At 38.3% G+C, this 16,336-nt stretch overlaps 2 protein-coding genes across 8 annotated transcripts in view; one reads left to right on the top strand and one right to left on the bottom strand.

Moving 5' to 3' along the window:
* Positions 1-16,336, bottom strand: part of Nup188 (nucleoporin 188) — a 55,373-nt gene that overhangs the window by 21,969 nt on the left and 17,068 nt on the right. For all 7 annotated transcript variants that reach the window (XM_046451320.2, XM_058581826.1, XM_046451321.2 and 4 more), the window contains 9 exons: positions 15,247-15,339; positions 15,001-15,120; positions 10,788-10,999; positions 9,947-10,061; positions 8,940-9,140; positions 7,037-7,126; positions 1,952-2,017; positions 469-588; positions 86-212 (listed from right to left, as the gene is read on the bottom strand). In XM_046451320.2, coding sequence (XP_046307276.1) covers positions 86-212; positions 469-588; positions 1,952-2,017; positions 7,037-7,126; positions 8,940-9,140; positions 9,947-10,061; positions 10,788-10,999; positions 15,001-15,120; positions 15,247-15,339 — 1,144 coding nt within the window. The remainder of the gene's footprint in view (positions 1-85; positions 213-468; positions 589-1,951; positions 2,018-7,036; positions 7,127-8,939; positions 9,141-9,946; positions 10,062-10,787; positions 11,000-15,000; positions 15,121-15,246; positions 15,340-16,336) is intronic.
* Positions 5,090-5,909, top strand: LOC124097139 (proteasome subunit beta type-6-like). The gene has a single exon (XM_046451326.2). It carries the CDS (start codon positions 5,114-5,116, stop codon positions 5,675-5,677), a length of 564 nt encoding a protein of 187 aa, XP_046307282.1. The 5' UTR covers positions 5,090-5,113; the 3' UTR covers positions 5,678-5,909.

Raw genomic sequence — 16,336 nt, 5'->3', positions numbered from 1 at the left:
CCTCACACAAAAGGATCAACCCAGCAGCAAGGTGGTCTAAGGAGAGCTGCTGTGAGAAAGGATGCGGCACTGAGGATCTCCTTACCCAGAGGATATAGGAGTTTGGGCGTCTGCCTTCTCCAAAGAGTTCCATCTTCATGAGAGATTACATCATGGGGCTTGTGCTTGTAAAGTTCATTGTAGAAAGACATCTTATCTAGGAAACTATACACCTGGCAACATGCAGAAGAAACTGAATCACACATTTACCTACAGAACATTCATGGGGGTCCCAAGTCTGCTCTGTTAACCAGACTGCGTAAACTGGTCCTCAAACTCCTTCCCAGTCCACCACTGTAGATCATCTTGGAATCACCTTCTGCTCTCCTACCTAATCTCCACTCAAGTTATCCCCTCTCTCCACAGAGACAGTTGTCTCTCCTGAACAGCATCTCAGGTTCTATTTAGGGAGCTAACTGAACAACTTACCTTTTTGGCAGTGGACTTTCCTGATACCAGGGCTCGGAGTAATTGCAGGAGTGGGGAAAGGAGATGGGGGAACATTCCACATACACTGTCCAGAATGATCCCAAGACCAGAAGTTGGTTCCTACAGCGGAAGGGGAGAAGTCACTATTCTTCAGAACTGCCTGATAATCCTCAGAAAGTCTAGAAGCAATCCTTCCCTAATAATCTAAGACTTTCATGTCCCCACTGAGAAAGGACAACATTCAGTTGGGATTTGATTTAACTGGCATCTGAAAAGCAACTCTTAAGTCTATCCAGTGATCTCTTCTTCCTGTCCACCCTTTCTATGAGAAGATAATTTATTCCTTAGTACAATGTTTCCACTGACGTGAAAACTACCCTAAAACACGTCAGCAGCTAGCCACCACACACAAGCAAAGATGCTCCATCTACATACTGGTTCACACCAGCTTCTACCAGGGATATTGCTAGCATCTGTAAGAGTAAACAGCAACTCAGGAGAAAGAGGTTAATACACACAGGCAGATCAGTCTGGCTTTGGTACAGGTTTGAAAACAGACGTTTGAAGTCACTGTCAATGCTAACACCAGTGCTGGTGAAAAACCATTCTTTCCAAATGCTCAAACCAATCACAATACTGATGACTTGGTAAGATCTAGTTACAACCCTCTAAGTATTTTTGAGAGGAATCATCAGAAGGCTGAGGCAGCAGGATTGCAAGTTCAAAGTCAGCCTCAGCAACCTAGTGAGGTCTCTGGCAACTGAGCAAGATCCTATCTCAAAATAAAAAGGGCTGGGGATGTGACTCAGTAGTGAGGAACCTCTGGGTTCAATCCATGTAACAGTAAATAGCATCTCAGGAGAAAGAGAATAATATACACAGGCATATATATATATATATATATATATATATATATATATATATATATGAAAAAAAAAAAAAAAAAAAGAGTTGCAGGACCCTAAGCCAAAAGTGAAGTATGGAGACATATGCCCGAAGTTCCAGTGACTCAGGAGCCTGAGGCAGCAGGATTACAAGTTCAAGGCCAGCTGGGGCAACTTAGTAAAAACCGATCTCAAAGGATAAATTTGGTAGAGAAGCTCTGGGTTATATCCCCAGTGAACACACAAACACACGGAGAAAAGTTTTAGGAATCCTGGTTGTTGAAAGACTGTCAATATGAAAAAAGACTTGGTGATAACACATTGGTGGATGATTTGGGCTACAGACTCAAGTCAGATAGAACTAGGTCCTTGGTGTCTCTTTCTGGCCGTGTAACGTTGGTGGAATCCCTTCATATCCCTAGGCATCACATTTCATCATACACAACGTGGCATCAATAACAGTCTCTACCTCACAGATATTTTGACAATTAAGTGAGAAAATACTTGCAAAACCTAAATATAAAGCCTCTCACAAAATGTCTGATAAATCCTTTTGGTCCAGAGTAATGTCAGAGTATGATTCCCTCCAACATACTTACTGTTCCCCAGAAGAGTTCTGGAAGAGAAGGGTCCGCCAGGACTTCACACGCTGTGTCAATTACATCCTGTTGGGGGAGGGAAGAAATTGTTCCTTTTCCCTGGTTGAAGTAGTGTCTTTTTTTTTTTTTCTTACTGTATTCTGTTCACATAAAAACACCAATAAACATCTCCATATATGTTACAAAAAATTCTGGGTTTAAAGAATAAGATCACACCTTGTCCAGGGTGCATACTGTATATGCTGTATACACATTTCACTTCTCTGAATTTCACATGCTCGTTTGTAAAATGGGGAAAATAATAGCTCATGGTACTATTTTGAGTGTAAGGAATAAAAGCAAGTTGGCTGTAAATTCAAAACTAGTATATAAGTAAGGTATTACTACTAGACTCACCTTTACTTTGCTCCTAACAGGCAGGGCAAGGACAATGTCTTGCCAGGCGTGGTGTCGCCTGCCTATGATCCCAGCGGCTCAGGGGGTTGAGGCAAGAGGATCATGAGGTCAACTTAGAGCCTCAGCAACTTAGAGAGGCTCTCCCTAAACAACTTAGTGAGATCCTGTCTCAAATAAAATATATAAGGGACTGGGGATATGGCTCAGTGGTTAAGTGCTCATGGGTTCAATCCCCAGTACCAAAACAAAACAAAACAAAAAAACAATATCTTTTTAATATTTTTATTCTTAACACCCAGGACAGAGTTAAACACACACTGGGCATCTAATAAATGCTTACAGAGTCTTTTTTTTTTTTAAACCAAGCACCACGACTCCTACAACATGTTATATCTATTCTCCAAGCATAGAATAGGACCAGATCTTTCCATTGTGATTAGAATTTTCCTGAAGTGTGCAAAGCTTGTTCTATGCCCCAGAGCTTGGGGAATTGATTCTTTGAATTAGTACCAATCTCATTTTTATCCAATAATAAGAAATTTCCATCAGTTCACAAAACAAGTGACTAATCATTGAAAATGAACACAATGATTTAGTTTTAAGGATACTCATCAAACATCATTTCCCACTAAAAAGAATCAGAACAACTTGGAAAGCAGGTTCTAGGTCTGAAACAAGAATCCTACACAATAATCCTGTAATATCTTGTCATACCAGTAAGCAATAGAGCTATCAAAACAGATAAGGGTAGTGTCAAATGAATTCAGAAGACAATTGGAAAGTCCTTACTGACCAAAGATGGGGCAATCTCAGCCCAAGAATAATAACTGCACAGATTAAAACACAGCTAGCAGGGCGGCAGTTGTAGCACAGCGGTACAGCACTTGTCTAGCATGCACCAAACACTGAGTTCGATCCTCAGCACCACATAAAAATAAATAAATAAAATAAAGATATTATGAAAAAGAAAAACACAGTATGTTTAAATCTATGAGCTCAGGCTGGAGGTAGAGTGCTTGCCTTGCATGCACAAGGCCCTGGGTTCAATCCCCAGCACCACATTTTAAAAAAAAAAAAAATCAATATTTTGGGCTGGGGTTGTGGCTCAACGGTAGAACACTCGCCTAGCAAGTTCAAAGCCCTGGGTTCGATCCTCAGCACCACATAAAAATAAATGAAAGGTAAAGGTATTTTGTCCAACTACAAGTAAAATATATTTTTTTAAAATAAATAAATAGGGCTGGGGTTGTGACTCAGTGATAGAGCGCTTGCCTAGCAACTGTGAGGCCCTGGGTTCGATCCTCAGTACCACATATAAATAAATAAAATAAACGTATTAAAAATATTTTAAAAAATAAAATGATAAATAGAATAAATCTATGAGCTCATATTGATATTAAAAAAAAAAACCCACTAGATACCTTGAGAGGGTGCTAGAGAAAACAGGTAAATACATGAAAAGAATCAGGTATGTATAGAAATCTATAACAGAGTACCAAATAGTTAATGTATAGAAATGTTGCAACTGATAAACAAAGGAAAGACAGAATTAAAGTGCCATTTTGCGATTTTCTCTTCTAATAGACAAAGAACATCAATAGGTGCTTACATCACATAAAAAGACAACCAACACTACTTTTTTTTTTTTGAGAATTTTAATATTTATTTTTTAGTTTTCGGCAGACACAACATCTTTGTTTGTACGTGGTGCTGAGGATCGAACCCGGGCCGCACGCATGCCAGGCGAGCGCGCTACCTCTTGAGCCACATCCTCAGCCCAACTAACTTCTGATGGAAGTACAAAACATCATCTAGGAAGCAGTCTTGCTTAAAAAAAAAAAAGTCAAACCTAAATGATCTTAGCGGAAATACAAAGGATGAAAGAACATATTAAACTGCATCACAGGGATGCAATCAGCAAAATCCAGAAAATAAGGTAGTCACCAGGAACAATGTCAGAATCAACAACAAAACTGTCAGCAGCACTAAAAAGAAAGTGAATTTACAGATAACACTGGACAACATCCTAACTTTATATGATGGGAAGGTTCTAGGTATGCTGTGCTTTCAAATATGGAAGCCACTAACCAGACATGACCATTAACACACTTGAAATGAGGCCAATGATGCTGAGGACCTGAGTTTTCAATTTCAATCATTTAAATTTAAATAGCCATGTGACTTGTGGCCACCAACCTATTACAATATTTGAACCTTATCCCAACCCAAACTTATGTAAAATTTATGACATATATAAGATAATTGGAAACTTGAACCTGGACTTCATTTTTGAAGATACTGAGCGCTTTTTTTTTTTTTTTTGGTGTGATAACAGTTGAAAAGTTAAGTTTTACTGAAATATTCATAAATGATATGAAATACTACATCTGGAAGTTGCTTCAAAAGAATTTGGGAAGGAGTAGAAATGAAATAAAATTAGCTCTGAGTAGATAAATATTGGAAGCTGGTGATGGGATTACAAGGGTTAATTATACAACTTTTTCTACTTTGGTACAAGTTGAAATTTAGTATTTCTTAAAAATGTTGAATTTTTATTAAAATAAAGAAAACTTATTAACAACTGTAAGCTGGGCAAGGTGGTGCACACCTGTAATCCCAACAACTCTGGAGACTGAGGCAGGAAGATGGCAAGTTTGAGGCCAGTCTCAGCAACTTAGTGAAACCCTATCACAAAATGAAAAATAAAAAGGTCTTGGGGTAGAGCGCTTTACGACAGTTGCTTTGTGGCAGCAGAGGAGGAGGAACATGTTGGCCACCTTAGTTGCTGCTCGAGGAGAGGGTCCCGCATCCGCCTGGGGGCAGGAGGCTGTCGCCCCAGACTGGGAAAACCGGGAAGTCTCCACAGGGACCACTATCATGGCTGTGCAATTTGACGGGGGTGTGGTTCTGGGGGCAGACTCCAGAACAACCACTGGGTCCTATATCGCCAATCGAGTGACTGACAAGCTGATTCCTATTCATGACCATATTTTCTGCTGCCGTTCAGGTTCTGCAGCTGACACCCAGGCTGTAGCAGATGCTGTCACTTATCAGCTTGGATTCCACAGCATTGAAATGAATGAGCCTCCATTGGTGCACACAGCAGCCAGCCTCTTTAAGGAGATGTGTTACCGATACCGGAAAGATCTGATGGCGGGAATTATCATTGCTGGCTGGGATCCTCAAGAAGGAGGACAGGTATACTCAGTTCCCATGGGAGGTATGACGGTAAGGCAGTCCTTTGCCATTGGAGGCTCTGGGAGTTCATATATCTATGGCTATGTTGATGCTACCTACCGTGAAGGCATGACTAAGGAGGAGTGTCTGTAGTTCACTGCCAATGCTCTTGCTTTGGCTATGGAACCGGATGGCTCCAGTGGAGGGGTGATCCGTCTGGCAGCCACTGAAGAATTGGGAGTAGAGCGGCAGGTACTTTTGGGAGACCAGATACCCAAATTTACCATTGCTACTTTACCACCTCCCTGAGTCTGGGATTCTAGGATGTAATAATATTCATCCCATACCGATAAGAATTTAATAAACAGTTTGTCAAAGAGAAAAAAAAAAAAAAAAGGTCTGGGGGTGTGGTTCAGTAAATAAGCACCTCTGGGTTCAATCCCTAGTACCAAACAAACAAAAAAACAACCAAAGATGTCTGGGATAGATGAATTTTAAAAATGCAGTTACAAAATAGTATACAGTTGGCCCTCTCTATCTACAGTTACACAACTGCAGATTCAACCAACCACAGATCAAAACTATTTGAGAAAAAAAAAATGCATCTATACTGAATATTTACAGACTTTTTCCTCTTGTCATTATCCCTAAATAAGACTGCATAATAACTATTTACACACTGTTTACATTGTATTATAAGTAATCTAGAGATGACTTTATTTCTTTATATATATATATATTTTTTTTTTTTTTTAATTTTAGTTATAAATGGACCTTTATTTTATTTATATGCGGTACTGAGACTCAAACCCAGGGCCTCACACATGCTAGGCAAGTGCTCTATCATTGAGCCACAACCCCAGCCCCCAGAGATGACTTTAAATTAAAGTATTCTAGAGGATGTCCATCAGTGGATTTTAATATCCTCAGGGGTTCCTGAAATCAATCCCCAAGAGATACCAAAACATGACTGTACATTATGATTTTATTTCTAAAAAAAAATTATTATATTTTTATGTACATACAGGTAGAAAACAGCAGAGAACACATCAAAATGTCCATAGAAGTTAACCTGTGTGATAGGATTACATTTTTCTTTTTATCAGCATTTTCTATTTTTTCTACAATTAACATACATCATTCATATAATAAATAATGAATACAGCCTGGCACAGTGGTGCATGCTATAATCTCCTCAACTATGAAGGCTGAAGCAGGAGGATCACAAGTTTAAAGGCAGCCTCAGAAACTTAGCAAGGCAACTAAGCAACTTAGATCCTGTCTCAAAATAAAAACTAAAAAGGGCTGGGGACCTGGCTCAGTGGTTAAGCACCCTTGGTTCAATCCCCTCTACCAAAAAAATAAATGAATAAAAGGAAAAAATTATAAATGAATATAAACAGCAATGAACAAATTAACATGTGAAAAACACAATATAAGATCTAAAGAGGGAGCTGTAGGAATCTGATTGCTAAGCTGAGTAGGACAGAGCCTCAGGAAAGACAGACTGACCTGCTGATTTCCCAGCGTGTGCAGCTCCAACGAGGTCAGAACGAAAGAGAGGAGGCCGTAGACACACATGCAGGCAGTACTTGTGGTACACTGGAATGGCAAAGGAGTTGGTGATTAGTTTACAGCTCCTTCCAGACTCAGCATAATTCCCTTGTGTTAATATAGTACTTGTAAACAAATGGGAAGGGAATCTGAAACTTTCACAATTTTCCTAATTTAGTTATAAGATCAGGACGACTAAGGGAGAAACAAAAAAGTAGGAACACGAACATTACAACAGCCAACAATAAAATCAAAACAATCATTTTCAAAGTGATCAAAGTTTGTATGGGAAAGGGTACTTCGAAAGAATAAAGTTACTTTGGATTAGGCAGAGAGCAGTGAAGGGAGAGGAGGGGCATGGGGTTAGGAAAGATATAATAAATCCAACATTATTACCCTATGTGCACAGAAGACTACACAACTGGTGTGATTCTACATCATGTACAACCAGAAAAATGAGAAGTTATATTCCATTTATGTATGTGTCAAAGTGCATTCTACTGTCATGTATAACTAATTAGGACAAAAAAAAAAAAAAAAAAAAGTTTGTATGGGGGAAAAGAAAACCCAATCCAGGGCTGGGGATGTGGCTCAAGCGGTAGCGCGCTCGCCTGGCATGCGTGTGGCCCGGTTCGATCCTCAGCACCACATACAAACTAAGATGTTGTGTCCGCAGAAAACTAAAAAATAAATATTAAAATTCTCTCTCTTAAAAAGAAAACCCAATCCAGCCTACAGAAGGACTACTGTCTCTATGAGCTGATACAAATGACACCTGGCCTGAACTGCCATCATTAATCAGCCAGTGCCAGCCAGCAGGAACTTTTGGCTAAAGTCTGTGGTTTCCTTTTTATAGACTGTTTTACAGCAGTTTCAGGTTCACATCATACAGTGCCATTTTATTGTCTTATGAATCCTCCATACCCAGCCTATTCATCCCCCCTCTACCAATTAACCAATATTCTTTCTACTGTCTCAAGAGTTTTGAATTCTCCAGGATGTCTTATCCTTAGAATCACACACCATGTAGCCTTTTCAAATTGCTTCTTTTACTTAGTAATATGCATTCAAGGTTCCTCCCATGTCTTCCCATAGTTTGATAGCTCATTTCTTTAAGCACTGAATAATACTCATTGTCTGAATTTGCCAGTTTACTTTACCTACTGAAGGACATTTTTGCTGCCTTCAAATTCTGGCAATTATGAATAAAGTTATAAACATCTGTGCACAGTTTTTCTGTGTGTGGACATTCATTAGTCTCCAACTCAGACTCTGAGTACATACCAAGGAGCGTAAATGCCGAACCTAAAGTTTCATTTTATTTGTTCATTTTATTTTTTGTGGTACTGGGAATCCAACCATGGGTGTCATATGCTAGGCAAATGTAACGACCACTGAGCTATCTTTATTTTAGTACATCAAAATAAGTTATGTGAGCCATATCACTCAAAATAATCCCCAACACAAGGCTCAAGAGAATTTCCATTCATCCTGGTCCAGCTGAATGAGTAAGTCCCCCAGAAAGGAATACCCAGTCAAAAATGGCCCAACCCTGTTTTCTAACACACTTTATTGGCAAAGAGTCAGATAATGAGTTCAAACTATCCACCACTTACTGGCTACTATCGTTTTGGGCAAATTATACCTCCCTCAATCTCAATTTCCTAATGCATAAAATAAGACAATATAATCCTAAACAAAGTGATAATCAGGATTAAATTAGAAAGTGCTGAGCAGGGTCTGCTTTATAAAGGTTAGTTACACTTCCACTCTTATCCACTTCACTATTAGGATTCTCTCTGTTCTCATGGCTCTGCCCAGCTTTTTTGCCCCTGACACTCAACCAACAACCTGGACTCACATCATTTCCCCCAATGGCAAGTGACCGCAGTAGTCGAGTCAAATACTGAAATACATTCAGCTGGATAGCTGTGCCACCTATCTTCCGGACCACACTGCTTGTTTCTTCTGGGTTCAGGGTGTGACGGAGGAGAGCCCAGGCCAAAAGCACCGGGGCATGATGTAGAATGTCCCCAAAGGTCAACATCAAGTGGTCCATATCCTAATGAAGGGAGAAAACATATCTGTATCTCTGAAGAGAAAGAGTTAAGTTCAATAAGCATTTCATTCATCCAAAGAGGTCTCACTTTCCCATTCTAATATTTCACTGTTCTTAAATCCCAGCCAGCTCACTAACAAGCGCCTCAGTTACTTTTCCCTTTAGAAGTTTTTTCCTATTGATTTTAAGCAGTCTTAATTTAAAACTGTAAAACACATGCTCATATGAAAACTCTATAAATTTCATTACCTTGATTCTCCTTCCTAATTTTGTTTTCCTGGTGCTGAAGATTGAACCCAAGGCCTTATACATTATAGAGAAATGCTCTACCAATAAGCTACATCCCTAGCTCTTTCTTTTTTATTTTGGCACAGCATCTCATTAATTTGCTGAGACTGGCCTCAAACTTGCAATCCTCCTGCCTTGGGCTCCCAAATCACAGAGATTACAGATATGTACCACCACACCTGGCCCATTTTCTACCTTTCTAACTACCTCATCTCAATGTTCACCCCTTTTCCTTTTTCACAAATCCCAAAATAACAGACTATCCCCAAGGTTTTGTCTTCAGGCATCTTTTTTTCTTATACCATCTCCATGATAAATACCCTCACAAATTCAATTGTCACCTCTATAAGGATGACCAAAAAAAAAAAAAAAAAAAACCCAGACTTCTTCCAAATCTAATTAACTATTTAATAAATTCACATCACTGAAAATTTTATGCAGCAGGATAGTTCAATGTTTAAGAACACACTACTAACTATAAACCATCTGACAGGAAAAAAAAGTAGCTCTTCCAAGCTCACCTGACAAATAAGCCCATCCTGAGCAAATTGGTGCAATTCTCTCCTATCATCCAAAGCACACTTATGCAGGGACTCAATATCCATACCTTCCACCAGGATAAGGGCACTGAAATAGCTGGAAAGAAAAATGGTACTAGTCTCATGTGCTGCTTTGAAGCTCACAACAGACCAGGTGAAATGTAAGATACTTCCCTATCAAAGTCATTACTAAGTTACTTAAAGTTCTTTTCCCACAGTGTCTTCTAAATCTAGAATATGTTTTATACTTCCAGTACATTTCAATACGACCAGCCACACTTCAAGTATCTGACAGTCATATGCATCTGTGTCCACCATACTGGGCAGCACAGATCTAGTATTAAAGGTTTCTATAGCCACCACTTATACCTAACCCTGGTAAGCCATCTTATTTCTCAAGCATTCATCTTTGCTCACAGAGGGAATAATCCTCAAAATGTGGCTATGTCCCTGGCCATTAGTGGGAAAAAAAATGAGAAATTCCAAAGTCAACAGATATGGCTTCAAAGAGCAGAGAACACCTAAGCCATATCAGTCTTCTTAGCATTTTGATGTCTACCCTGTAACAGTTGCTCAACAACTATTGTTTGTTGAATGAATGAACTCCTTAAAAGAAATAAAAGAACCTTATACTTTCAAGAACATGCCCCCTTAAGTCCAGTCTTCAGCTCCTATATGAAAAGAACAAGTCAGTAGGCCCATCTATTTCTACACCAGTTAAAGGAAAAGTCCACTTTTCCCCTCACTTATTTACAGAATCTCTACAGTATCAGTGCTCTAAACATTATACAACTCCTATGATATTCAATTCACTCAGACTTACCCAATCCGATCTACAAATGGATCCATGGTCTCATCCACTAAGTGCCGATTAGTCTGCCTACTACCAAATCCTTGCTCTTTAAACATTTTGGTCAATACTAGTAGGTCACTAGGTGCCATCTCAAAGTATGCGTAGTAAAGGAAAATAATTTCTAGCAGCATGGACTGCTCCCGAAGGCACTGAACAAACCAGCGTGACACCTGGCGCTCAGTCTGCACAACCAAGAAAGAAAAAATGGGAAAATGAAATTAAAGATCTCTTTAAAATTTAAAAAAATTGTATTTCATGCGATATGCACATTATATTGGGGCTGAGGATACATAGCTCAGTTGGTAGAGTGCTTGCCTCATCTGCACAAGGCCCTGGGTTCAATCCCCAGCACCACAAAAGTAAAGAAAAAAAGAAAGAAAGAATATATGCACATTATAGAAATTCAAAAAGTATAAGTGGGGGAAAAAAGGTGTTCCTCTCCCTACAATTTTTTTAAAATATTTTTTAAGTTGTCAATGGACCTTTTTTTAATTTATTCATTTATTTATATGTGGTGCTGAGGATTGAACCCAGTGCCTCACATATGCTTGACAAGTGCTCTACCACTGAGCCACAACCCCAGCCCCTTCCCTATTATTTCTGTTGCCTAGTTATCCAAACCCCTCTCCACAAGCAGCCAGTGTTGAGACTCGTATTTCCTTTCAGCAGTATACTATATATATCCATTTACTCATTCTCTAATCTATCTTTAATCCAAATTTTGTTTTGTGTGTATATATAATATCCCCCACTCCCCTGGTACTGGGGACTGAACCCAGGGGCATTTTACCACTGAGCTGCATCCACAGCCTTTTTATTTTAAGACAGGGCCTTACTAAGTAAGTTACAGAGATTGGTATTCAACTTGGGATCCTCCTGCCTCAGTCCCCCAAGTTGCTGGGATTACAGATAAGCGCCACTGCCCTTAGCTCAACCAAATAACATCGCACAAACTATCTATCAGGCACCTTTCTTTTTTCATTTAACAATATATCTTTTTTTTTTTCTTTTTTAATGCTATTTATTTAGTTGTAGATGAACACACAGTATCTTTATTTTTATGTGTTACTGAGGATCAAACCCAGTGGCCCATACATTCGAGGCAAGCACTCCACCACTGAGCTACAGCCCCAGCCCCTTGACAATATATCTTAAGATTATTTCCTGGGCTAGGGTTGTAGCTCAATGGCAGAGCACTCGGCTAGCACTTGTGAGGCACTAGATTCAATCCTCATCACCACATAAAAATAAAATAAAGGTATGGGTCCATTTGCAACTAAAAAAAAGCTAAAACAAAAAAAAGATTATTTCCTGTTTTTCACTCCTTTATATATATATACACACACACACTTTATTTTTTTTTAATTTGTTTATTTTTATGTGGTGCTGGGGACCAAACCCAGGGCTTCACACATGCAAGGCAAGCACTCTACCTGAGCTACAACCCCAGTCTGTTTCACTCCTTTTTAAAGCTTTACATATAGTAATCAATTTTATTGATATGCCATAGTCTATTCAATAGTCCCCTTATTTTTACTGCTGCATAGTATTCCACTAAAAATGTCATAATTTATTTTACCCAGATCACCTGGAAAGGCATTCAGTTAATAGGAATTTTTGGCTAATAAAACCATGCTGTATGATAACAGAACTCAGCAAACACAGCAGATCTGAACCATATTGAGCCAGTTGATATTCGTAGACCATCACACTCAACTACTGCCAGATAAACACTCCTTCAGGTGTCCCTCCCTGCTACACTTACCAAGAAAGATCATATGGTGGGCCATAAATTATAGGACAATAAATTTGAAAAGATTACAATGATACAGAATGTGTTCACTGATAATAACAGAATCAAATGAAAAACTGTTAACAAGATATCTAGGAAAAACATTAAATATTTGAAATTAAATAACATACTTCATTTACAGCTTAAATTTTTCTTTTAATCATGGATCCATTCAGATTTTCATATAACAAAACGTTTGAAGAAAGAAATGCTAATTTTTCTCCAGATCGAGTAGTTTCAACATTACTTATTAAATAATCCAATGTTTTCCCACTGATTTGAAATCCCACTTTAATCACTTTAATATAATATTAAATTTCCTACCTGTATCCGAGTCTACATCTAGGATTTCTATTATGTTTTATTCAACAGCCTATTCATTCATTTTCCAATTCCATATTTTAAAAATTGTTACGGTTTTATTATCTGGTAAGATTAATCTTCCTTCATTATTTTCTTTATTTCAAAAATTTCTCGGTTATTCTTACTTTTTTTTTTAATTGTTGATAGATCGATATTTATTTATTTATTTGTGGTGCCGGTGGCTTTTTAAAAAAATATTACTTTTATTTCTTTATCATTATTTTCTTCTTCTTCTTCTTCTTTTTTTTTGGTTACCAGGGATTGAACTCAGGAGCACTTGACCACTGAGCCACATCCCCAGCCCTATTTTATATTTTTATTAGAGACAGGGTCTCACTGAGTTGCTTAGTGCCTCACTAAATTGCTGAGGACTTTGAAATCATGATCCTCCTGTCTCCAGGATTATAGGCGTGCACCACTGCACCAGTCTATGGCGCCCACCTTATTATCATTATTTTCTTTGGTACAGGGGACTGAACCTAGGGACTTGTATATACCAGACAAGTGCTCTACCACAGAGGTACAGCTCTAGTCCCTGGCTATAATTTCCTATGCCCATCTCCCTCCCTCCCCTTCATTCTCCTTTGTCTAATCCAAAGATCTTCTACTCCCCCTTATTGTAAATTAGATCCACACCAGAGAGAACATTCGGCCTTTGTTTTTTTGTGTGTTGTGTGTTTGGTGCTGGGGATTGAACCCAGGGCCTTGTGCCTGCAAGGCAAGCACTCTACCAATTGAGCTATATATCCCCATCCCTCAGCCTTTGGTTTTTTGGGACTGGCTTATTTCACTTAACCTGATAGTCTCTAGTTCAATCCTTTTACTGGAAAATGCCATAATTTCATTCATCTTTATGGCTAAATAATACTCCATTGTGTATACAGACTCCATTTTCTTTATCCATTCATCTGTTGAAGGGCACCTAGGTTGATTCCACAGCTTAGCTATTGTGAATTGAGCTGCTACATTATGCTGATTTTTAAGTACTTTGGATATATGCCAAGGAGTGGGATAATTCCATAAGTTACCCTCCATGCATATATGATATGGTGGTTCCATAATATGAGTTTTCTAATTAGTTTTCCCAGTACCAGTACCAGAAAAAAGGCAGAACACACACTTACTGGTATTTTTTTTCTGGGACTACATTAAAGTGATACGTTAACATATGTATGATGAACTAGATTTCTTTATAGTATTGAATCTTTATAATCAAGAAAAATGGTCTTTCCATTTGGTTATGTTTATTTTAACACCCTTTATAGCATTTTAAAGTCCTCTTCATTTTGATTTTGGACTGCTTATTTCTGGGAATTTTATGCTTTTATTACTATTTTATGCTTTTGCTTGCAAACTTTCTGGGGAGACAGAAATGTTAAGTGGGCCGTTTTTTCCCATTAAACATTTTAAATAGTTAATGTCTGTTTTTGTTGACGGGTTTTAATAAAAATGTTTTCTCTTCAAAACAAAAGCGCAGGATGTAGTGGTGGATGCCTGTAATCCTAGTGGTTTGGGAGACTGAGGCAGAAAGATCACAGTTTGAAGGCCAGCCTCAGTAACTTCAGTGAGGCCCTAAGCAACTCAGTAGGACCCTGTCTCTAAAAAGGGCGGATGGGGCCTCAGGATGTGGCTCAGTGGTTAAGCACCCCAGGATTCAATTCCTAGTAGCAAAAAACAAAACAAAGAAAGGCCAACCTACAATCTATAAATGCATGCTGCTTTAGAATTTAGGATAAAAACAGTCAAACTAACATCACATACTTGATAGAAAATGACAAATAAAAAGACAAAATTGTGGGTTTATAGTATCAATAACCACTAACAGCATATTTTCATTGAGAACAGAAAATAAAGAAAGTCCAAGGAAAAGGTCCAGAATTAAGTACTGTTTAAAATTAAAGTCATTAACTTTCTGAAAGTAATCCATACATGTGCCAGTTTATACATTAGCAAATAATTCAGCCTGGGGCTCCATAAGCAAGGACACACCACTCCCCACAGGTTACAGGAGAGCACAAGCACACATACCATGAGGTTCCCATGCGTCTCCCAAGTTGGTGCTTCAGTTTTATATAGCTCTTCAAATTGCTGCCTATATTTTAAAACTAGTTCCTTCTCCAATTTATCAACACAGTCTGCATATTCAACCTTAAAAAAGAAAAAGAGAATAATCCATACCCAAAAAAGATAAATATTCAAATAAATACAAATAATATATTTAAAAGGTTTGAATGATATAGGCTGGAAAGAACTAAGAGGATTCAATAGGCTTACCCTGTAGGGGTGTCTTTCATCTTGGAAATAAGTGAGAAGGTGTAAGACACAACGAAGAATATAGGTTCTTTCTTCATAGTAATAATCTGCAATCTGGAAAGAACCCAAAGATTCAAAATTAGTTATTCACATTTAGAAAGAGGATATTCAATTTTATAATTACTGATAATGAGATCACATAAAGACATGGATGGAAAAGATGAACTTACATAAGCAGTCACAAAAAATGTAAACATGTTGAACTAGGCCCCCCAAATACAAAAGATCTTTGTAAACTAGGTAAGCCATGGAAGGTGATACAAGAAATTATTAAAACAAGCTTTCCAAAAAAATTTCAAGCATGATTTCTCAGAGCATTCAAGTAATATACAATGCTATTGGCTGACCAAACACATTAAAACAAATATAAAAATACCACTCACTGATAAATGTTCTAACTGCTTATAACTAATATACTTAAGTCTTACTAAATATTAAATGAGAAACTGCTTTAGAAGTCACAAATTCCACTTTTAAAACTAAATCCTAAATGAGAAGGTTCCAGGAGGGGAAGTGGGAAATAAAGAAACACAAGTTAGGGCTGGGGATACAGCTCAGTTGGTAGACTGCTTGCTTCACATGCACAAGGCCCTGGGTTCAATCCCCAGCACCACACACACACACACACACACACACACCCACCCACACATACACACACACACACAAAGAAATACAAGTTAATGCTGCTGAATTAGAGAAAAGATAACCAAGAACCAGTTCCCAACACTAGTAGCTGAACAATTGATCTCCTTCAGGAAAACCCTTCAGCTGGGCCAGGGGATAAAACCCTCCTGTTTCACAAATGAGCAAATAAGCATCTGCACTAAAACCTCAAACTCTCCTAGCAGACGAGTCAAAAACCAGCAATGCTCAGGAAGACAAAGTCGAAACTGCCACCCAACTATACCTTAAAAAAATGGAAATGGTAGCCAGGTGAGGTGGCACATATCTGTAATCTCAGAAGGATTACAAGTTCAGTCCAGCCTAAGAGCAACTTAGCAAGACTGTCTCAAGATAAATATTTAAAAGGGCTGCATGTGTCACTTAGTAG

This window comes from Marmota monax, unplaced genomic scaffold (assembly GCF_021218885.2).
Source record: "Marmota monax isolate L192 unplaced genomic scaffold, Marmota_monax_Labrador192_F-V1.1 WCK01_AAM20220418_F8-fsc00020, whole genome shotgun sequence".
Classification (NCBI taxonomy): Eukaryota; Metazoa; Chordata; class Mammalia; order Rodentia; family Sciuridae; genus Marmota; species Marmota monax.
Note: the sequence above shows the minus strand (reverse complement) of the source record. Positions and strands in the feature narration are given on the sequence as shown.